The 23,173-nt window shown below is 36.3% G+C and overlaps 1 protein-coding gene across 1 annotated transcript in view; it reads right to left on the reverse strand.

The window, feature by feature from the left end:
- Positions 1–400: 400 nt before the first annotated feature.
- The window catches only part of SLC30A5 (solute carrier family 30 member 5), a gene marked incomplete at its 3' end in the record, with an annotated part of 30,851 nt that continues 8,078 nt past the window's right edge, over positions 401–23,173 (reverse strand). The window contains exons 3-16 of the mRNA XM_084233081.1: positions 21,876–21,942; positions 20,413–20,498; positions 16,913–17,000; positions 13,220–13,307; positions 11,929–12,005; positions 10,898–11,068; positions 10,083–10,371; positions 9,706–9,914; positions 8,914–9,071; positions 7,932–8,061; positions 6,951–7,149; positions 4,992–5,218; positions 1,714–1,842; positions 401–571 (exon numbers count right to left, since the gene is read on the reverse strand). Coding sequence (XP_084089207.1) covers positions 401–571; positions 1,714–1,842; positions 4,992–5,218; positions 6,951–7,149; positions 7,932–8,061; positions 8,914–9,071; positions 9,706–9,914; positions 10,083–10,371; positions 10,898–11,068; positions 11,929–12,005; positions 13,220–13,307; positions 16,913–17,000; positions 20,413–20,498; positions 21,876–21,942 — 2,089 coding nt within the window. The remainder of the gene's footprint in view (positions 572–1,713; positions 1,843–4,991; positions 5,219–6,950; positions 7,150–7,931; positions 8,062–8,913; positions 9,072–9,705; positions 9,915–10,082; positions 10,372–10,897; positions 11,069–11,928; positions 12,006–13,219; positions 13,308–16,912; positions 17,001–20,412; positions 20,499–21,875; positions 21,943–23,173) is intronic.

Genomic DNA, 23,173 nt, shown 5'->3' on the forward strand with positions numbered 1-23,173 from the left:
CATTTGGGTCTTTGTAATAAACATGTAAATACATTACTTACAGTGGAGGTGCTTTCTAACAAAGCAAACACACAGAAGTAATTTTGGTCTTCACTAAAATCCATCATTATATGTTCACTTTCAAAGATGATGTAATACATCAGGTTCATCAAATTTTAAGATTCTTACTATACACATCATTCAAATAATTTTTTACTGGTACAATGAATGCTTCATTCTATATTTTAATTTCCTTTAAGAAATATTCCTGATCCAATGGTAGGGAGTGTTAAAATTTTTTCACATATAGCAAAATGTTTCTGTACAATTATGTGCAATTTTCTTCCTCCTGGCAATATTATAAATAACTGGGTCGATTAATCTTCATTGTTCATATTCCAGGTGTAATTCTCAAGTTATCTCACATGATGTAAGTACCATCTTTGTAATATTTCATGGACTCCATTTGTTTTGTCATTGCCAGAACATCATGAAATCCAGTACTCAGGCCAGACATATGTTGAAAGTATGCCTCTTTTTCCACTTGAATTGTTAAGTTGTTTACTCCAGCATCTTTTAGTATTCCTGTAACCTGTTATAAAATACACACATTTAGAAGAATTTAGATTAATACATTCAGTGCATATGTCTTAACTAATTGATATTATATTTATATAACTACAATCAAAGATGAATCCTTAAAGTGAGGTTTATTATTTAGTTAGTCAAATGTTAGATAGGATATTTTAGAAGTCCAGTAAAATTACTGACCTAACATTTAAAGCAGAAAAGGAAAACAGCTATTGTTCTTAATTCGGTATGTCAAGAATAGTAATACAGGAACTATTTTAATCTTTACCATATTTGTCATACCCTGAGAAATTTATATCAGTTTAGGGCTATCATTATAACTTATTGATAACCTATTTGGAATCAAGATGGATCATCAATTAAAATTTTTTTTTTAAGATTTATTTATGCATACAAGAACTGGGGTACAGGTCACAGGAGCGGGGGGTGAGATGATTCACCAGAGACAGAGTGACTGAAATACACTGCCAAGGGGAGCAGCAGGAGAGCCAGGAGAGGTCTTGCTGCGCCATGTGGGTTGCTCCCTGGCTGGGGATTGAACTCGTGTTCAGTGGCTGAGGATAGCTTCATAAGTTGCGTCGTAACCCACTGCGCCACCAGGGAGGCCCCATCAATTAAATTTTAAAAAAAGATTTTATTTTTATTTATTTATGCATACAACAACTGGGGTGTATGCCAGATGCAGAGGGTAGGGGGTGGTAAGAGGAGTCACCGGAGTGGGGAGCAGAACAGGTGGATCTTCTGAAATACACTGCTGAGGGGAGCAGTGGGCCAGATAGGAGAGTCTGCTGTGCCATGTGGGTTAGCTCCCTTGGTGGGTATTTAACTCACACTGCAGTGGCTGGAGCAGCTTGACAGTGCTGAGACTTAACCCCTGGTACCACCAGGGAGGCCCATAAATGAATTTTTTTAAAATGTAAATTAAGCATGCCCTCTAATTTCTACAACTTGACTTTATTTTAACCATTTCAGAATATAAAACAAATCATGATATAAGTAAAAAGTTAGGTTATCTTTGGCTAGCTAAAAGATGGGTGTTTTTAAACAGTTAAATAACAATTGAAGGTATGGAACTTAGAGTGTATGCAATGTTATGCATGAATTACTTCAATTAAAATTACTTTAAAAACAAAAGATTATTACCTGCTGTACTATTCTTTGTTCCAGCACATCAGATGTGACCTGTATATGAATTGTTCCTGCCACAATATTGGCAGAATGACGCCAAAAATGGGAGTCTCGGTATGATATTAATCCTTCAATTTTTTGTATCTGTTAAATAAAGGGAGGGAGATATAAATGGTCTTAAAGGCTAATTTACTTAACACAAAGTAATCTTTCTGATCTAGGAATCACTATTAAGTAGATTAAAACTAAACTAAACAGAGCCCATAAGTGAGAAAGGAATAGGAAGGGGACAACTAGCTTGAACTAAAATTGTGTAAAATATTATGAGTCGGGAATGTTACCAGGGAAGGCAGGGAAGTGAATAGGATTACAGATGTCTTTACACTCAATAGCTGCACATCCATTTTCACTTTGCCTATTTGAAATACTAGATATAGTATGCTGATACACACATTCATGTTACTTTCTATGCAGAGATAACATGTTCAAATGACAGTGTCCATTATCAAAGAGAAGGGATTAAACATATTTTATAGGCTACCCAAACAATGAAATTTGTCATTGCCTTTTTACAAAACAGCACAACAGTTTTTTTTGTTTTTATTAAAAAAAATTATATAGAAAAACAACTTTAAAAAATGTCTCTTTCCAGGCCGTAGAATTATATGTAATCTTTTTTTTTTTTTTTTGGGGGGGGTACTTTTCTTAATTTGAAGTTTTCTGTAATGAAATAAAATATTTTTTAGTGGGATGTACCGTTCATTAATGATAAGGCTTGAGAAAATAACATATTATGGAAACAGTGGATAAAGATGCTGTATCTTAAACATTCAAGATACCAACTTTTCACTAGAAGATCAGAATTTGAGTATGACTTGTCTGTTTAAATTCTCAGTCCATTTTTCTATAAATTTTTTTTCCTTGATGTAAAGGATAGTGAACAGTAAGTCTTTGCCTGTTTATATGTGATACAAATATTTTCTTTTAGCCTTTGTAGTTTATAGTTGTCAACAGAATCTTCTGTCAATGGCAATTTTCAGTTATCAAACCTATAGTTTTTTTTTTTTTTTAAAGATTTATTTATTCATACAAGAGCTGGGGTACAGGCCAGAACGTGTGTGGGGTGAGAGAATCCATCAGAGACAGAGTGGGGAACAGAACAGGCAGACTGACCGAAGTACACTGCTGAGGGGAGCAGCGGGAGAGTCAGGAGAGGTTTGCTGTGCCATGTGGGTTGCTCCCTGGCTGGCCGGGGACTGGGGAGCGAACTCATGATGTAGTGGCTACGGACAGCTTCATAGGTTGTGTCTTAACCCTCTGCGCCACCAGGGAGGCCCAAACCTTTAGATTTTTTTCCCCCTCCATTTTACATTCTGGTTTTACTTTAAGTTTATGAAAAAGAGACTTTCTCTACTAAAATATTCTTTCTTTTTAGCAGTTTTATAAATTTTATTGTTTACATATTTAATCCACTAGAAATATATTTTTATATGGTATGGTATAGTGATATAGTTTTGCTTCTCCACCAAGTGGAAATGCTGATTAGGATCTGAAATGCCATCTTTGAGAGATACACACACATATATACACACACATATATATATGAATTCTCTAAGTTCCCTGACAACCTATTTTTTTTTTTTTTTAATAGAGGCATGTTTTCTTTCTTTCTTTCTTTATTTGTTTGTTTGTTTGTTTTGTTTATACATGCACTGGGTACAGTCAGAAGCGCGGGAGGGTGAGAGAATTCACCAGAGCCAGAGCGGGGAGCAGAGCAGGCAGAAGGACCGAAGTACACTGCTGAGGGGAGCAGCGGGCGGCAGGAGAGGTCTGTGCGCCATGTGGGACCCTCCTCCGGTGGCCGGGGAGCAGCCGGGGATCGAACCGGCGCCGCAGAGGCCGCGGGCAGCTTCGCAACCCAGTGCTCAACCGCTGCGCCACCGGGGAGGCCCCCCTGACAACCTATTTTTAAAACAATTTTTTGTGTTTACTCCTGAACAAGAACAAAACTTAGCTTTTTTTTCCTTTTTTTAAAAAGATTTATTTTTGGGCCTCCCTAGTGGTGCAAGGGGTTAAGATGCAACCTATGAAGCTATCCGCAACCTCTGCAGCAAACTCTGCAGAGTTTGATCCTCAGCTAGCCAAGGAGCAACCCACATGATGCAGCAGACCTTGACCTCTCCTGACTTGCCTGCTGCTCCCCTCAATCTGCATATTCTGTTTCCCACTCTGTCTCTGGTGAATCCTCTCAACCCCTCCCCCCCAACTCTGGCCTGTACCCCAACTCTTGTATGCATAAATAAATCTTAAAAAAAATAAAGATTTTTATTTATACAAGAACGGGGTACAGGGCAGAGGCTCAGGAGGGTGAGAGAGGATTCACCAGAGACAAAGCAGGGAGACAAATGGACTGAAGACACTGCTGACGGGAGCAGTGGGTGAGACAGGAGAGGTCTGCCATGTGGGTATCTCCCCGGCCGGCCAGGAATCGAACCCACGCTGCAGAGGCTGTAGACAGCTTCACAGTGCTGCGTTCAAACCACTGCGCCACCGGGGAGGCCCCAAAACTGTTAACTTTGTTGGTTAGTTGTGCACAACTTTATAATGACAAAACAGAATTCTACTAACTAGTTTATTCTGTAAAATTTTTATGTTTTTATTTATTCTTGAACATTAACTCTTCCAAATAAGCCTCCAATACTGGACTACTAATCTCCCCCAAAACAGAAACAAACAAAACAAGACAAAAATCCCAATGAAAGCAAGTGTATAAAGATTTACATGAAAGAAAATCACCATCTTAGCCATGCAGTTTCCTCTCTAAGAAAATGTTTCTATTTGGGCCTCCCCGGTGGCGCAGCAGTTGAGCGCTGGGTTGCGAAGCTGCCGAAGCCTCTGCAGCGCTGGTTCGATCCCCGGCTGCTCCCCGGCCACCAGAGGAGGGTCCCACATGGTGCGCAGACCTCCTGCCGCCCGCTGCTCCCCTCAGCAGTGTACTTCGCTCCTTCTGCCTGCTCTGCTCCCCGCTCTGGCTCTGGTGAATTCTATCACCCTCCCGCACTTCTGACTGTACCCAGTGCTTGTATGTATAAATAAATAAATAAATCTTTAAAAAAAAAAAAAAGAAAAAAAAAAGAAAATGTTTCTATTTATTCAGTGTCTATTTTACGTTCTTTAAAAAAACCTTTATTTTCTTCATATCTTGTTTATTTCATGTTAGGACAACTATACTCAGTTTCAAATGCTATTTTAAACAGAAAATAATTACACACAGAAGAAATCATACAAAGTACCTTTTCTAAAGCAATATGTAGTTCTTTTTCACATTCTGGTGGCAATCTCAGAAGTAGAACTTGACAGGCATCTTTAATCAGTGGAACAACACTTAGGAATATTAATATAGCAATAAAAAGAGAACAGAGGGGATCAGCAATGAACCATCCAAACTGTTCTATGAGAATTGTGGATACGATCACACCAATACTGCCAAGTGTGTCTGCTAAAACATGTAGAAATACACCTAAAAGAGAAAAATAAAAATATTAACAATTAAATAAAGCACTTCTAATTTAGTTCTTTTATCCATTCTATAAATATTACTTGAGGGCCTCCCCGGTGGCACAGCGGTTGAGCGCTGGGTTGCGAAGCTGCCCGCGGCCTCTGCGACGCCGGTTCGATCCCCGGCTGCTCCCCGGCCACCGGAGGAGGGTCCCACATGGCGCACAGACCTCTCCTGCCGCCCGCTGCTCCCCTCAGCAGTGTACTTCGGTCCTTCTGCCTGCTCTGCTCCCCGCTCTGGCTCTGGTGAATTCTCTCACCCTCCCGCGCTTCTGACTGTACCCAGTGCATGTATAAACAAAACAAACAAACAAACCAGCAAACAAATAAATAAAGCATGCCTCTGTAAAAAAAAAAAAAAAAAATTACTTGATACTACTGTGTATGTGGCACTCTGTAAGGGCCGGTACTTCAAAATGATTAAAATACAACCACTGTCCTCAAGGTTGTTACAATATAATGGTAAAAAGGCAAGGACGTGGGTGACCACATAGCACAGTATGGTAAGCTTTATGATGGTGTGGTTTGTCTGACAGAGCCTCTGAGAAACCATACATGAGTTAAGTTTTCTCATTATCCAAAATTTACATTAAAAATTAAACAACCAGAATAATTCAATATAGTAAGTGATAAATACTCCCCCCCCTTTTTTAAGGAACGATGAAAATTTCCTGGTTCATTTTTAGTGAAAGATCATAATGGCACACTCAGTGTTTTCCTTGCAAGTAATATTTATGCAAATGTGACTATGAAAAGGACTCTATCATTATAATAATTTATTAAAAATTTGAAATCTATGAATGTGCGCATTTTCCATTACTGATAACTTTACACCTTTTTACTTTTTTCTAATTTTTTAAATTTTTTAAATTTTTAAACAATATTTTCTTCCCCCTACCCCCTCAGATTGAGTCCCCATAGAATTTCCTTCCTCAAGGCACCTGTGCACCATTACCACAGTCCCCTGTGCTCCTCTCTCTCTCCTTCCTCCCCCCTGCAGTATGTCTCTGATTTATAATTGTCTGTTTTTGCTTTGTTGTGTTTTGTACTGTTGTTGTTATTTTTTTTTATACTGATATCTTATTTGGTTCCCCTATATTCCTGTTATAAGTGAAATCATTCAGTATTTTTCTTTTCCTTTTGGCTTATTTCACTGAGCATAATTCCTTCTAGTTCCATCTACGTTGCTGCAAATGGCATGAGTTTATCTTTTTTGATTGCTGAATAATAATCCATATTGTATATATATCACATCTTCTTGATCCAGTCATCTATTTTTGGGCATATGGGTTGTTTCCAAGTTTTACCTATTATAAATAGTGCTGCAATAAACATAGGTGTACAGGTGCTCTTTTGAATCAATGTTTTTGTGTCCTTTGGGGAGATCCCTAGGAGTGGAATTGCTGGGTCATATGGTAGCTCATTTTTAGTAGGTTGAGGAACCTCCAGACAACTTTCCATAGTGGTTGGACCAGTTTGTACTCCCACCAGCAATGTAGGAGAGTTCCTTTTTCACGACACCCTCACCAACATTTGTTGTTGCTTGTTTTTTTGATATGTGCCATTCTTACTGGTAACTTTACACATTTTTAAAGCCCCAGATTGTTTTTCAAAAATAAAATTGCACCAGGAGTCCAATATTTAATACAAATGAACAGTTTCAATTTAGAACACTACTGAAAGGTAGGACTCACCTCTCATGTTTGCATTCATGCCTCCTCCTGCAGCTCCGTGGCTGTGACCATGCCCATGGTCATTGTGTCCATGCATATGGTGTGAATGGCTGTGATCAGAGTGACAGCTTCCTTGAGAAGCTCCATGGGTATGGTTATGGGCATGGCTAAAGGCACAGATACCAATAAGGTTTACTATCAGTCCTCCAACTGAGACTGGCTAGTAAAAGGGAGAAAAGAAAACTTTTAAATTCGTAATTAAAAAAAAATTTGCTATTTAAAAGTTAACAGAGCACATAAATGGGTTTCTGTTTATAGTAAAACCATCTAAGTTCAGTAAGTAAACCCAAAATTTAAAAAGTGTTAATTTTATAGTTTCTTAGAAGAAACACTTTAATTTTCAAAAACCAAAGTGTTGAGGCCTCCCTGGTGGTGCCAAGGGGTTAAATCTCAGCACTATGAAGCTATCTGCAGCCACTGTAGCAGACTTCCATGCCCGGCCAGGGAGCTGACCCACACAGCGCAGCAGACCTCTCCTGTCTGGCCTGCTGCTCCCCTCAATAGTGTATTTTAGTAGATCTGCCTGTTCTGTTTCCCACTCTGTCTCTGGTGAATCCTCTCACCCCTGCCCCCACACCTCTGGCTGCACCCCCCAGCTCTTGTATGCATAAATAAAATAAATCTAAAAAAAAAAATCAAAGTGTTGACTAGTAGCAGGATCTGAACTGCTTTCATTGATTAAGAATAAAATGTACTTGGTTGATGGCTTAGGGACAATTAATGTTAAGATTTTCTTTTGTTTATTTTGCTTACTAGAACAAATATCAATTGTACCCAAAATTGCCTTTGTATTACAGGGTAAATTTCAACAGTTGCAAGACAATAAGATAGGATATTGGTTTAAATAAATAAAACCTTCCTGGATTAATAACAAATAATTAAACCGTAGCATGGAAAAAGCTATATGACATGTAACTCAAAAAGGAAAATAAAGAGACTTACTGTTAACATGTGTGTGTCCAATTCTGGTGGATCAATTAATCTAGCCACTGACTCCATAAACACAAAGAAAGCTATTACCATTAGAAAAAGTCCATTAATAAATCCAGAAAGAATTTCTATTCGGCCATACCTAAAAATGCAGAATATACTTTTAAAAAAGAAAAATGGCAAATATTTTAAAAGAATAAACTTAGGAAATAAGATATCCAACTACATAAACAGTAAAATTAATTATCATGATTTTAAACATCTAATGCAGGATGATTCTTCCATACATATATATTTGTTGAAATTTTAAATATCAAAGTTCTTTTTTAACATTCCTCTCTACACAAATCTTTCCTAGTTTTTTAGCAAGAAGTTCTCTCTCTCCTCCCTCCTTTGAAAAAGAGTTATCTTTCGTCCCTTAATATACTTTTTTATCTTTTGTTATAGCATACAGATTCTGCTTTGTACCAAAATTATTTTGTATTTTTGGCTCATCCATCATTCAAAATATAAAAATTAAAAATAAGTCCTGAATTTGTCAGTCTGTTTAGGGTAGATCTTATCAAAATACCTTGCAAGAATCAGGGATTCTAAAATTTGAACTGCATTATTCACTCAGGGAAAATCTACTTCAGGTATAGTTATTTCAAATTTTGAGTACTCCTCCTAACAGTACTCCTTCTTACATCTAAAGATGTAAGTGACCATGCACATTCCATCAATTCAAAGAAACATGGTGGGCAAAGAGCTCAATATTTAACTGATTTTTACTACTTGCCCATAAGATTATTGTTGTGAGGTATAATGTTGAGCTTACCACCATTTAGTAGTTATCAAAATGCTTAGTTCAGTTCCTCTTATCCACATCAGATTAAGAAAAAATGAAATGCTGAAAACTTAAGAGTAAAAGTAATAAAATTTTATTCCATAGGATGGAATCTATAATTCAGATTTTTCTGTTGTGCTACATTGCCTTGATAGTTAGTGTACCTACCCATAGGAGAAAATTCGAGTTGCTTTCCATCTACTCATCAGAGCTGCAAAAAGTCCCATGACCAAAGCAGAGCAGTCAAAGAGCATATGAAATCCATCTGAGATCAGACCCAGACTATTGGTTAACACGCCATAGAATAATTCCACAAAGGTAAAAAGCTAAAATGTTTAAAAAAAAATAGGGGAGGAGTGTGTTGGGAAATACTGTTGCAAGACAGATTTACCAGAATTTAATCATGAGGACTTTAACCTTTGGTCACCCAAACCTTTTTAAGGTATATATGCTTCTTTAATTATTTAACTAGCATTTATACCAGAAACATCTTTTCATATAAATTGTAAGAAACGAAAAAGTTAAATTAGGTACATCCATCATATAAATTATTTAAAAGGAGATAGTTTTATTTAAATATACAACTTAATAAACCAGCCTATAAGATGTTAGCAGTTTGGTCTGAAGTGAGATTCAAAGGTTTATTTTCCAATAGACAGCTATGCTGAAAATCTTCACCCATGGAGTTATAAAGAGGATTTCCTTCAGGAATAGATGATTATCTTTAGAAATTACTGTATTTATTGATGAAATAGCATAATAAAGCATGCTTCCAAAATGTCTCAAACATTGTTTGCTAACATATTCTCAACATGATCCTACAATCTTTCCAGCACTTAAAGAAAGTGTAATTTTAGACTTTCTGTATCAGAAATTTAGAAATTACTAAAATTGTGCTAGCACTATCAAAATGAAAAGATTAAGCTTTTAACATAGGCAATTAATAGTTAAAATCCTTACCAGATTCAAGCACAAGAAGTAAAAGATCTGCCTAGAATCATTCTCCTCAAGAATTTGTTTTAGTGATTCTTTAATAAATCTAGGGATCGATTGCGAGCTATGCTGAAAAGCATCACCCATGAAGTGATAAAGAGGTGTTCCTTCAGGAGAATATCCAATTAGGGTACCTTTCTGTCCTCTCTTAGAGGGAGATGATAAGATGTTGGCAGCTAAAAAGAGGAGGGAAAAAAACTATTACAAAAGTTTTAAGAATTGAAGCTACCAGAACGCAACACAGTTTCTGTCAGCAAAAATGCAAGCATTGAACAAATTTTAAAATTAAGTAAATTATTTGAGTATCGGAATTCACAGAAGAAATTAAGGGGAAAAACGCTTACACAAAATGAAGAATATTGCGCTTACTACCACTCCTCCAGACAAGACGTGTTCAGTGCTCTCCTGATGTGCTGCTTTGTTCATAGCTCGAAGCTGGTCTGTTATAGGATGTGTCCAAAAGTTTCCAAAAAGTAGAGCGCTAATAAAAATGGGAAAGGATCCATAGCGGGCACATTTGGAAACTTCCATTTTGACTGAACAAATGGAATCGACATAGAAATCCAGGATCATGACAAAAAAGATAACCGTTGTGAAAGGCATAATGAGAGAAAACCAAGATTCAACTTTACTCTAGAAATTAAAAAAAAAAAAAAAAAAAGCAGAAATTGTCAATATTATTTGGGTATAAAGTTCACATCTCATAAGATGTCTTAGATTAATCCCTTTATATATAAGCAAATATTCTCTTGATTCAGTATGATTTCTAAAATACCAAAATATAAGAGCTGTAAAATATTGGAATTTTCCCAATAGTCCCAAGTGATTAAAAAAACAAAAGCATTATTGTTTAATAATTTTATACTAGGTGACCAAAATCATTGTGCTTAACATATAGTAGGTATTAAACTGCTTTTTCAAAAAGCTGATTCTTTGGGCCATACTAAAGGGAAGGATATATAAATGTAATAGTACTTGATTTGTATTTTCTATAAATAATATATTCAATGCCAAATAATTTTCAAAAACTGCAAAGAAAACCCAAAAATAATTTAAGACACATGTAACCTCAAATTGAAATAGGATATAATGTACTGAATTAAAATTTATAAGGAATAGCAATTCATTTTACTGACAACCAATCAATTTCTGCTCTTACCTCCGTTGTTATAGAAAGAACAATGACCCATGGGCACAAGAGAAGCACAGAAACAAGATGGGATAAAGCTTGAAGACGTTTGGCTCCACCAACATCTATAGAGAGCTTTCTGGAAGCTGTATGAAAACCAACTTTACAACACAAAGCCAGTACAAGCAACAAAACTCCACCCTATGAGTAAAATTAGATAACTCTCATTAGAAACATACAGTCTAATACTCAATCCTTAAATACATAATATTTGGAGAAATGGAACTAGAATTTTTCCCATATTCCAAATTATTGAATTACTTAAATGGCAAGCAAAACTGTAATTTACTGATTACTTATTTTTAAATGCATTTTTAAAGTTCTATTTGCTATACTTCTCAGAATCTTTTCAAGTTAGCAACAAAGAGGGCCTCACTGGTGGCCCAGGTGTTAAAAGTGTCAGGGCTATCAAGCTATCACCAGCCACTGCGGCATGAGTTCAATTCTGGCTAGGGAGCTAACCCACAAGAGTTCGATCCTGGCCAGGAAGCTAACCCACATGTGCAGCAGACCACTCCTGACTCCCCTGCAGCTCCCCTCAGCAGTGTATTTCAGTGGATCTGCCTGTTCTGCCTCCTACTGTCTCTGGTGAATCCTCTTACACCCTACACCTCTGGCATACACCCCAGTTCTTGTAAGCATAAATAAACTAAATCTTATTTTTAATTTTTTTTAAAGATTTATTTATTTACGCATACAAGAACTGAGGTATAAGGCAGAGGTGCAGTGGGTGAGAGGATTCACCAGAGACAGAGTGGAAAGCAGAACAGGCAGATCTACTGAAATACACTGCTGAGGGGAGCAGCCGGGCGAGGCAGGTGAGGTCTGCTGTGCCATGTAGGTTGTTTCCTGGCCGGCTAGGGATCGAACTTGTGCTGCAGTGGCTGGCAATAGCTTGATAGCGCTGTCTTTAACCACTGTGCCACCAGGGAGGCCCCTAAAACTAAATCTTAAAAAAAAAAAAAAAAAAAAAAAAGTTAGCAACAAAGAAATGAACATACCTTGTGATCTGCCACACCTAGGAAGGCAATGGCTGTGTAAAGCATGTGAGTCAGAGCACTGTCATGATGTCCTTCAGCTAAGTGAGTTGGAGTATAGGATAAAATTCCAAATATTAACTCTGAATCCAGAAGTCTTGAAATTTTAGCTATATAATTTGGGGCTGACTATAAACTAGTCTGTGGGTCCCAAACCTGACTATTCTCAGTAAGTTTCCTTTTGAAACAAAATAATTTAAAATTTAATTTTAGGACAAGATTTATAAGTTATAATGGACTGCTTTTCTTTTGTTGTCTCCTAAACGACAGATGTCATCTCTAATAGACATATACATACATACTGTAAATAGGACAAAGAGACAAAAGCAAGGAACCTTCTTGGATGACTCTTACCCAATGGAATTAAGGTAGTCCTTTTAGAATGACACGTAAAATCAGCTGTAAATTTGTTTCTAAGTCGTTGACCACATAAGGTTCAGCAAAGCAAGGAAGGAGCAATCACAGGAAAGTGGGTGGGGAATAGTATCACAAGTAATCTGGGATTCAGCAAACTTATGCTACCCTCTTTCATTTTCACAAATTATTATTATTAACCACTAGGTTTTAGGGCAGTGTATTTTAGTAACCAGAAGTCTTAAAATGGTCTTCTGGATTCTTAGTAGTAAAGTGGGCACTTACTATACTTAGTAAGTACTTACTAAGGTACTTAGTAAGTACTTACTTAAGGCACTTACTATTACTTAGTAGTAAAGTGGGCAAAGATGTGTGAAGAGGAAAGAATATGGAACATCTGCAAAGGAAAATGAATAGATATATTAGACTGGAAAGTTGATTTATACAAGATAAGAGTGAGGGATGAACTGGAAATAATTTAGAACAGAAGAGTGAATACTAGGCTAAGAAATCTGAACTTTGTGTTTCAAGCAAGAAGATGCCAAAGGTTGTTTATTTAATCTCAAAGGTTATAGTCAATAATCACTAAAGTGAACATCGAAATTACAAATATATTTTATTGACTGGCAAATCATTTATTGTTTCTCTTTACCACCAGGACATTCTAAAATATTCTTTTATTGTCCCTACATTTAGGGTTCTACAGAAGATATTAAGATGCTGTAAAACATTTAATTTAGAATTAATCTATTCACTATTTGAAAACTGATTTAGAATACCCATATTAATGTATGACAATTTCACCCATGTTTTATCAGTTTAACTCACTCACTCCTTTTCCCATTCTGCCAATTGTCTTTTTCTGCAAGATTCCTAAGTCCAGTTTATTGCAAAAGGATACGGTGTTCAGCCATTTTAGCCATGAGATCATCATTGTCAAAAAGCAATAGGCAGATGACAGCGATAATGAAAAAAGCAGCCCCCCTTGTCTGAAAACAAGAAAATAATATTAAGGATGGCTTTTTCAAGAGTTGATTTTTAAGACCATGACTATATTAAACGCTAATGTTTATTTTATTACAAATAAACATTTAAAACAAAAATAACATCTAACATTAAAACTTATGCAATATACATTTATAGTACTAACAGATATAAAAGTAAAGAATACATTCTGCAGGATTTTTTTTTAAATTTTTTTAATTTTTATTTTTTAGAGGCATGTTTTATTTATTTATTTATTTATTTATTTGTTTGTTTGTTTGTTTATACATGCACTGGGTACAGTCAGAAGCGCGGGAGGGTGAGAGAATTCACCAGAGCCAAAGCGGGGAGCAGAGCAGGCAGAAGGACCGAAGTACACTGCTGAGGGGAGCAGCGGGCGGCAGGAGAGGTCTGTGCGCCATGTGGGACCCTCCTCCGGTGGCCGGGGAGCAGCCAGGGATTGAACCAGCGCCGCAGAGGCCGCCGGCAGCTTCGCAACCCAGCGCTCAACCGCTGCGCCACCGGGGAGGCCCTCTGCAGGATGTTTTAAGGACATTTAGACACATAATGGCAATTTCCATTGTTTCCTTGCTAATATGGCCAGACATGTCACCATACACAAGGGATAATGCTAAATGAAATAAGTCACAAGAAGAAAAATACTACCAGATGATGTCATTAATATGTGGAATATAGAGAAACCAAACCAAGGGTCAGATAAAGACAAGCTTTAAAACTAATCCTTGAAAACTGACTACAGAACAGAAGCATCCAAGAGGATGTTTGTGGAGTGGGATTAAGAATAAAGAAGGAAGCACAATGGACTATGATGGAGGACTATTTTGTGGTAGGTGCAATATGGAGCTGATGTGGAGAATCCTATTGTTACCTCAGCTAAATTATTAAAACAAAAATACCACAATTAATCATCTTAAATATTATTTTGTTTCTGGGCTTAAAAGCCCAAGTAGCTGAAGAATAATTAGTAGGGACTTATTTATTCTACAACATGCAAGTGATTGACAAGACAGTAAATTTACAATAATATCAATATCCGAGTCTCCAGTCTTTTTGGGGAAAAGAGCTAAGAGGGAATGCTAAGGAAATTAACAAAATCATTTGTAAAGTCTAGTAAAAGAGTAAATAACTTAAATGCTGATAAGCTATTTAAGTTTGTGATCTTATTCCAAGGAAAGTATTTTGACAAAATAAAATTCTAGAAAGGAAATACTATTCTAATTTGTGTAAATACTTCAGAATATGGGTAGAAAAGTAGTCTAAATAGCATTATAATATATTCTGTATTTACAAATTTATAAGTATAATACCAGATTCTTCCAGTACATAAACATTTAAAATGAAAAGTGAGGAACATATTACATGATTACACTATATTAGTAAATTCTTCACTAGTGTGGTAGATATTCTGACAAGTTGGTATGCGTAAGCACACAATTTAAATTTTATAATTTTCACAGAATTAGAATATGGCAACATAAATTATACTCAAATATGTAGAGCAAAATGTAATCTGTTTACTAAGAGGGCAACTGAGAATTCTGTAGTGCTTCAGAAATAAACACTGATTCATAGATTGATGTCCAGATTCATTACTGACACCAATGAGAGGATATGTAAGATCTATACTCTAATTTCTGAATTAGCAGAGCAGCAAAATTTTTGTTGTTGTAATGTTTTAAAGTCATCTGCATTTCTTTTGTGAGTTGTCTTTGATTATTTCTATTGAGGATAATCATTTTTAATTAAGTTGAGAGATTTATATTTTATTTTTTTTTGGTTTATTTTTTATTTTTTTTTTTAATAGAGGCATGTTTTTATTTATTTATTTATTTATTTGTTTGTTTGTTTTGTTTGTTTATACATGCACTGGGTACAGTCAGAAGCGCGGGAGGGCGAGAGAATTCACCAGAGCCAGAGCGGGGAGCAGAGCAGGCAGAAGGACCGAAGTACACTGCTGAGGGGAGCAGCGGGCGGCAGGAGAGGTCTGCGCGCCATGTGGGACCCTCCTCTGGTGGCCGGGGAGCAGCCGGGGATCGAACCGGCGCCACAGAGGCCGCGGGCAGCTTCGTAACCCAGCGCTCAACCGCTGCGCCACTGGGGAGGCCCGAGAGATTCATATTTTAAAAGAAGTGTAAAACTTAATTTGTGACAATTTTTGTTTAGTACCAATGATTTCTGTAATATGAATGCTTGTAATCTTTTTTTTTTTTAAAGATTTATTTATACAAGACTGGGTACAGTCAGAAGCGCGTAAGGGTGAGAGAATTCACCAGAACCAGGGTGGAGAACAGAACAGGCAGAATAAATTAAACCGGCGCTGCAGAGGCTGCGGGCAGCTTAGCAACCCAGCGCTCAACGGCTGGGCCACCAGGGAGGCCCAAAAATCTTGTAATCATTATGAAGTCAAATGTACTGGGTTTTCTATGTGACTTTCCCCCACCCCCACTGCCTATTTTTATGTTCAGAAAGTTCATTTCTAAAAGATACCAATTATCCATGTATATTTTATTTCATCTTTTTATGTATACATATACTAATCTTTGAACACCACAAAACAACTCACTTGACATTTATTTTGGAGCTCTCCATGAACAAGGTATATACTTGAATAATAATGATCTAATTTGAAATCTATAACCTGGGTAGTTTTCTCACAGCCTTACTAGACATGCTATCTTGTTCATTTTATAAGTCGGCCTTTATTATGTATCCTGAAAGCTCCTTTTATTAACAGGGACTTCTATATTTTATTTGTCTTTCTCTTTTCCCCTGTAACTGTGGCAATTCTCTATGTACAAAAAGCATTTAATTTTATAAATAGATATATTAGAATTTTAAGCACTGAGAATTACAGATGGTTGACTCATTTATCATAAAGGAATAATACTTCAATTACTTAAGGTGAACAGGGTTGCCTAGTTGGCAAAATGTTGGATAAATGTTTATCAGACAATAAAAGTAACAAGTTCTTAGGAATTTTTCACAAATGATGAACAGGGGTTAAGAATGAGGCCCGGAAATGAAGGGTGTTATTCTACACCACTAATTCATATACCGTGTTGTAACCAAGATTGTCTCAATTAAAAAAAAAAAAAAAAAAAAAGAGTGGGAGCAAAAAAAAAAAAAAAGAGGTAGCGGAGGGGTTTGGGTACTGCATAAAGGAAATCTTTATGGTGATAAATCAGTTCTTTATCATGAATAAAGTGGTGATTGCATGAATCTACACACAAACACACACATGCTATAAAACTGGTGAGATCTGAATAAGGTCTATGGAATATACCAATGTTCATTTCTTGGTTTTGATAGTTTACTTGAGCTGGGTAAGTAGTTACCACTGAACTAACTAACGGATCAGTTTGAACTGATCTCTTTGATCAGGATCTCTTTGAACTATTTTTACAACTTTTGAGGACTATATGATGATTTCAAAATTAAAAGTTAAAAAAAAAGTTTGCATGAAAAATCTGAAATTAGCAGAAATAGCTCCTGCATTCTTTTAAATGCTAAAAGATATTATTTAATTGTTTCAGATAATATTTTACATGTACAATTTCAATTTTCAAGTAACAACAATGGAATATTCTACCTTGGCTGGTCCTCCTCCAGAACTAGTGAACAAAACACTGAGTAATGAGATGACAACAATATCACTGTGTTCAAACAGCAGCAAAGTCCTACAAAAAGAAGACATTATTATTCATGAGGTCTTTATTATTCCTCTGATCTTTATCAGGAAGCATTAATTCAACTATAGAATATAAAATTATTTCTCTTTGATTTCATAAAACATTATTTGTAAAATAAATAGGTATAACTGCTTTGGAAAATACACTGGCATGATCTATCTAGAAAGGGTGAGGCTAAAACACCCAAAAGTACAACTTGCAGGATTATACAGTACAGATTTCTTATATATGTATGCCAGGAAATAAAAGACTGCTCCATAGCCACACTGTTTACAGAAGCCCCAAAGCAGAAGCAACCTAAAAGTCCACTGTAAAGAGAACTGATAATACGTGGGCCTCCCCGGTGACACAGCGGTTGAGCGCTGGGTTGCGAAGCTGCCCGCGGCCTCTGCAGCGCTGGTTCGATCCCCAGCTGCTCCCCGGCCACCGGAGGAGGGTCCCACATGGCGTGCAGACCTCTCCTGCCGCCCGCTGCTCCCCTCAGCAGTGTACTTGGGTCCTTCTGCCTGCTTTGCTCCCCGCTCTGGCTCTGGTGAATTCTCTCACCCTCCCGCGCTTCTGACTGTACCCAGTGCATGTATAAACAAAACAAACAAACAAAACAGCAAACAAATAAATAAAGCATGCCTCTATAAAAAAAAAAAATTAAAAAAAAAAAAGAGAACTGATAATACAGAGTAGCCATTCGATGGACTATTGTAGAAGTACTGAATTGTACACTTTAAAAATGCTGTAGCTGAATGTTTGTGTTTTCTTGTTCTCTAAATTCATATGTTGAATCCACTTGTGAATGTAACAATATTTGGAGGTGGGGCTTTAGGGTTATGTAGGTAGAGTCTTCATGAATGGGATTAGTAGCCTTAAAAAACAGACCACAGAGAGCAACTTTGCCCTTTAGCCTTGTGAAGTTATGACAAAAAGATGGTCATTTCTAAACCAAGAAGTGGTCCCTCACCAGTTGCTTCACTTTCATCTTGGATCTTCCAGCTACCAGAACTGTGAGAAAAAATTTGTATTGTTTATAAGTCACCCAATGTATGTTACTTTTGTTACAGCAGCTCAAATGGTCTAAGACCAAAAGACTAAATGTTAGTTTATGAATTATATATTTAAAAAATTGCCATAAAAATCAAACATATCTTTATTTAGAAACATGGTTTTATTTTGGGGGCTGGATGTTGGAAGCATGAATGTTCAGTTTATTATTATTTAAACATATTTGTTTACTCTTTTATAGACATAAAATATTAGAAAAAGTTAAAAAATTATTAGTCAAGGGCTAATAGATCTAACTAGTCAAAGATTTTTAGCAACTTGTTGAAAAAATTTTCATTTTTACTCTTTACTCAAAAATTTGTTTAATGAGAAGACAACAGTGATAGCTTTAGTCCTATTAATATTTGGGATATTATAATTTTAGGAAAATAAGTAAGTCAACAGGGCAATACTAACATAAAATAAGACAGGCTATGAAACACCAAATGAGTCTTTTTAATCAAGAATTTGCATGATGGTTTTAGTAAAAGAATGAGAGGGGTTAGTATTGGCAGAGAAGCAGATGGTAGTGAGGATTTACAAGAGCTGGAAGATGACTATGGAGCCAAGTAAGAATTGTAGAATTGGGACTCCTCGGTGGCACAGCGGTTGAGCGCTTGGTTGCGAAGGTTCGATCCTGGCTGCTCCCCGGCCACCATAGGAGGGTCCCACATGGCGTGCAGACCTCTCCTGCCGCTCCCCTCAGCAGTGTACTTGGGTCCTTCTGCCTGCTCTGCTCCCCGCTCTGGCTCTGGTGAATTCTCTCACCCTCCCGTGCTTCTGACTGTACCCAGTGCTTGTATGTATGTATTAATCAATCAATCAATCAATCAATCAATCAATCTTAAAAAAAAAAAAAGAATTGTAGAATTGCCCCCCCCGCCTCCTTATCCTGACACGTAGGAATAGCGATTTAATAACATACAAACCAAGACATAATTAATGAATAAGAAATTTAAAATATTAGAGATAAAAAGCAATAAATACTACACCATTCAGTCATGTTCATGAAAAAACTGAAAAAGCTCTTCCCAAGCTTAAAAATTCCAGTCAGCTTTCCCTTTACTACAGGGTATTGCTGCTTTCATAAACAGGGATATGATATCTAGAACTATGCATACTCTGGGTCTGAGTAAGTATAGGGTTAACAAGCTGAAGGGACCCAAACCCAGAAGCTAATTTACTACCTCTGAGAAGGGAAAGGAATTTTCATACAGTATTTCCTACCTATCATTTTCTATTTTGTCTTCTCCAGAATTCTGAATGAGATTTTTTTTTTTCTAAGAGAGATTTTTAGAATATCCTTAACTTCCTCCTTACCTCTCCTCATATTCCTTCCTCATCAATGACAAGGTACTTTTTCTTTTACTTTTATCTAATAAATAAAACCCTTTAGAGATAGAAATATTAAAAGAATAATTATGTATAGTTGCAAATGTTACAATTAATTTTTATTATATTAAATGACTCTTAAGCATTTCTTCCTCTGAATTGGCACATTTACACAACAAAGATTACATAGATCTAGTAGAATCATTCTTAATCTGATGACTGAAATATCATTCCCAACACACTTATTTACAACAAAGTATTTTCATCATTTTCCATGTGTATAAGACTACTTTCAGAAGTATCCTTAAAAAAAAAAGTTAAAGATTTTGTTCTCCTCCATATTTGTTGATTCTGTTTACCATTGTAGAACTTTTAGTTTCTAAAATCAGCTGTTAAAAAGATCACCTACGAATGATTAAAAAAACAAAAAAGCACCACTATGACAAATGTTTTCTCAAACTCTCTCAACTCAAACTAGTAAAATATCTGTGACAGGGCCTCCCAGGTGGCGCAGTGGTTGAGCGCTGGGTTGCGAAGCTGCCCGCGGCCTCTGCGGCGCCGGTTCGATCCCCGGCTGCTCCCCGGCCACCGGAGGAGGGTCCCACATGGCGCGCAGACCTCTCCTGCCGCCCGCTGCTCCCCTCAGCAGTGTACTTCGGTCCTTCTGCCTGTTGTGCTCCCTGCTCTGGCTCTGGTGAATTCTCTCACCCTCCTGGCTTCTGACTGTACCCAGTGCATGTATAAACCAACCAACCAAACAAATAAATAAATAAGACATGCCTCTAGAAAATTAAAAAAAAAAAAAAATATCTGTGACATATCATAAATAATATACTAAGGGTATTCACCAAAGAACTAATCCATAAGCTAATAAATCTCTTTCTCTCTGTTTAAGTGTTGTAGCCAATGCTATAGAAGTGATAGAAGCATTTGTACACAATTTGACATAAATATTGAACATAAAATTTAGTGGAACAAAACTAATATTCAAAATGAAGACATATAAACCTTTGAAATATGTATTTTTATTTACCTTAGTGGTCCACAAAGAGTAAGGCCAAAAAACCACAAGAGAGAAATGATACACCCAGCAACTGCATGTTTAAATATTTTGATCCACTATAAATGGAAACAAAAAATAAAACTTCAGTTACCTTCTGCTCAATAGCTCAGCATCGCAAATGATACACAGGAAAAGATATTAATGGAAACATAAATATTTTAAAGGCTAAATAATGACATATTTTGAAATTAAATAGAAAATGTTAAGATCCCATTGACTAAGTCTAGAGTTGCAAGACAGTATTCTATTTTCCATTTTTATATTCTTATCTGTTGTTAGAACTTGAAATCTTTTAAAATAAAGTACATTTTTCTGTGTTTTTTGTTTTTCCATTGGTTTCTCATTAGGTAGCGAGTAACAATGTTTTATTTTTTAAATTCTTTTTCATCAGGAATATTCAGTGCTTCATTTATTTGAAGAGAGAAAAAAAGCCAAGATGGGACTGATTTATTTATTATTAAAAATATTTTATTTTATAATTCTTACATCATTTTTCATCTTTGCACAATGTATGCATTTTCATTATGGTTATATTCCCCATACAATTGCACCCCCCCTTATTTTGACTCTAGTCCTTCCTCTCCCTGTCCCCCCCCACCCCCTGCTATAAGTGAGACCATCCAAGATGGGATTTAAAACAGTAATCTTTTTAAAAAATGTTCTTGGTCACTAAAACAGACACCTCTTAAATTTGCCATTCTAATTAAAAAAATCTTGGCACTGATTTCTAAGTTGTGGCATAAAACAAAAATATCATATGTATAAGTAGCTTCTGTCTCAAGAGGTGATAATGGGAGATAATTGTGTAGGACATTTCCATTAGGAATCTTAAACCTGAGGTGCCTGAAGAGAAATGTGATAATGATAAGGGTGACAGCTAATATGTACTATGTACTCACTAAATGCCAGGTGCTGTTAAAAAAAAAAAATTTATGTATTGATTTATTTATTCCCCACAGCTCCATTAGGAAGGTATTACTATCTCCAATTTACAGGTGAGAAAATCAAGGTAGAGAAATTAAGTAACTTGCCATAGTAAGAGCTAATAAGGAGGACTGACAACATATGAATTTGTCTGACTCTAGATGTCTCATTTAACCTCTATGCTTTATTGTCTCCCAATGACATTCTGACATAGGTTCTTGGGCATATTTCCATGTCTGATTTGTACATCTTTTGGAATAAGGATCCTGTATTAAAGGAAACAATTACAAGCATACTTTAAGTTTTTTCTACCCTTTTTCTGCATTTTAAAACATTCCAATTTATTCTTGAAGCCTCAATTCTGGACAAGTCAAGAGCACGTTAACTCTGGAAATCCTCTGCTGTGTTCTTAGATAATCTGTAAGTAATCCTGATCAGAGAAAGAACATTGTATCCTAGATCCTCTGAGTGGGAAGCTGTTAGAAGAAAAAAGAATGCAAAAAACTCACCTGGTGTTTGCTAAGACTTTTTCCAGAAGAAAATGGCTTTTGAAACAAAACCATAAGAAGTGCAGTCCTGTAAATATTGAAACATGAATATGTTAATATTAATCAATCTCATATATGGGTATGGTTTTAAGTTAAAAACACTTAAACACCTTTTAGTACAACTTGGAGAAATATGTTATCCTTTAAAGAAATCATACTGGAGAACTATACTTATTTTAATAAGGCCTCATTGCAACATTTTAGGAACTCTTATAACTGCCCTCACAACCACACACAAATAATTTTTCATACTGTCAAATACCAAAGAAAATAATTCTTCAAGATTTAGTAAGACCTAATCTTAAAATAGAAAGAATTATATGTCCTTATATTTCACATTCTCAAAATGGTTATATAAAAATGCAAAAAACTGATGCTAAATCTCCTAGCTATGATTACTAAAATCAATCTTTAACAGATTTTTATTAATACAGAGGGTTGTCACTGTTATTCTCAAAATTCAGAGAATTCTTATTTAGATAAAATTTCTTACTATATGCAGAATAATGTAAAATTTGAACTATACGAGCACACTATGTTATGAAGGGAACAGATAGTGGACATAGTCTGACATGGTTTAACTTAGAAAATAAGGAATATCTGTGTCAAACAAGTTTCAGGCAACAATCTATTCCTGCAGGAAGTTTGGGTTATACCAGTGGTACGGTATGGGAACCCCCAGAGTCTCTAAGACTTTTTTAGGGAGTCTGTGAGGTCAAAACTATTTTTATAAAAAAACTAACACACTTAGCCTTTTTCTCTCTTATGCTCTCAGGGGTATACATTGAAGCTTTTCAGAGGCCAGCTCATGTGACACACTGTGACAGATAAGACTGAAGCAGTTATGAGACTCCAGCTATCTTCTATTAAGACAGAAATTAAAATAAATTTGCAAAAATCTCATTAACACAAACTAAACTATATATTTGGCAAGCTATTAAAGTACAATAATAATTTTTTTTTTAAAGATTTATTTATTTATACAAGCACTGGGCACAGTCAGAAGCACGGGAGGGTGAGAGAATTCACCAGAGCCAGAGCGGGGAGCAGAGCAGGCAGAAGGACCGAAGTACACTGCTGAGGGGAGCAGCGGGCGGTAGGAGAGGTCTGTGCGCCATGTGGGACCCTCATCAGGCGGCCGGGGATCGAACCAGCGTTGCAGAGGCTGCGGGCAGCTTCGCAGCCCAGGGCTCAACCGCTGTGCCACCAGGGGAGGCCCGAGTACAACAATTATTTTTAAAATCAATTTCTTTTTACCT

This window comes from Talpa europaea, assembly GCF_964194135.1.
Source record: "Talpa europaea genome assembly, chromosome: 5".
NCBI lineage: Eukaryota > Metazoa > Chordata > Mammalia > Eulipotyphla > Talpidae > Talpa > Talpa europaea.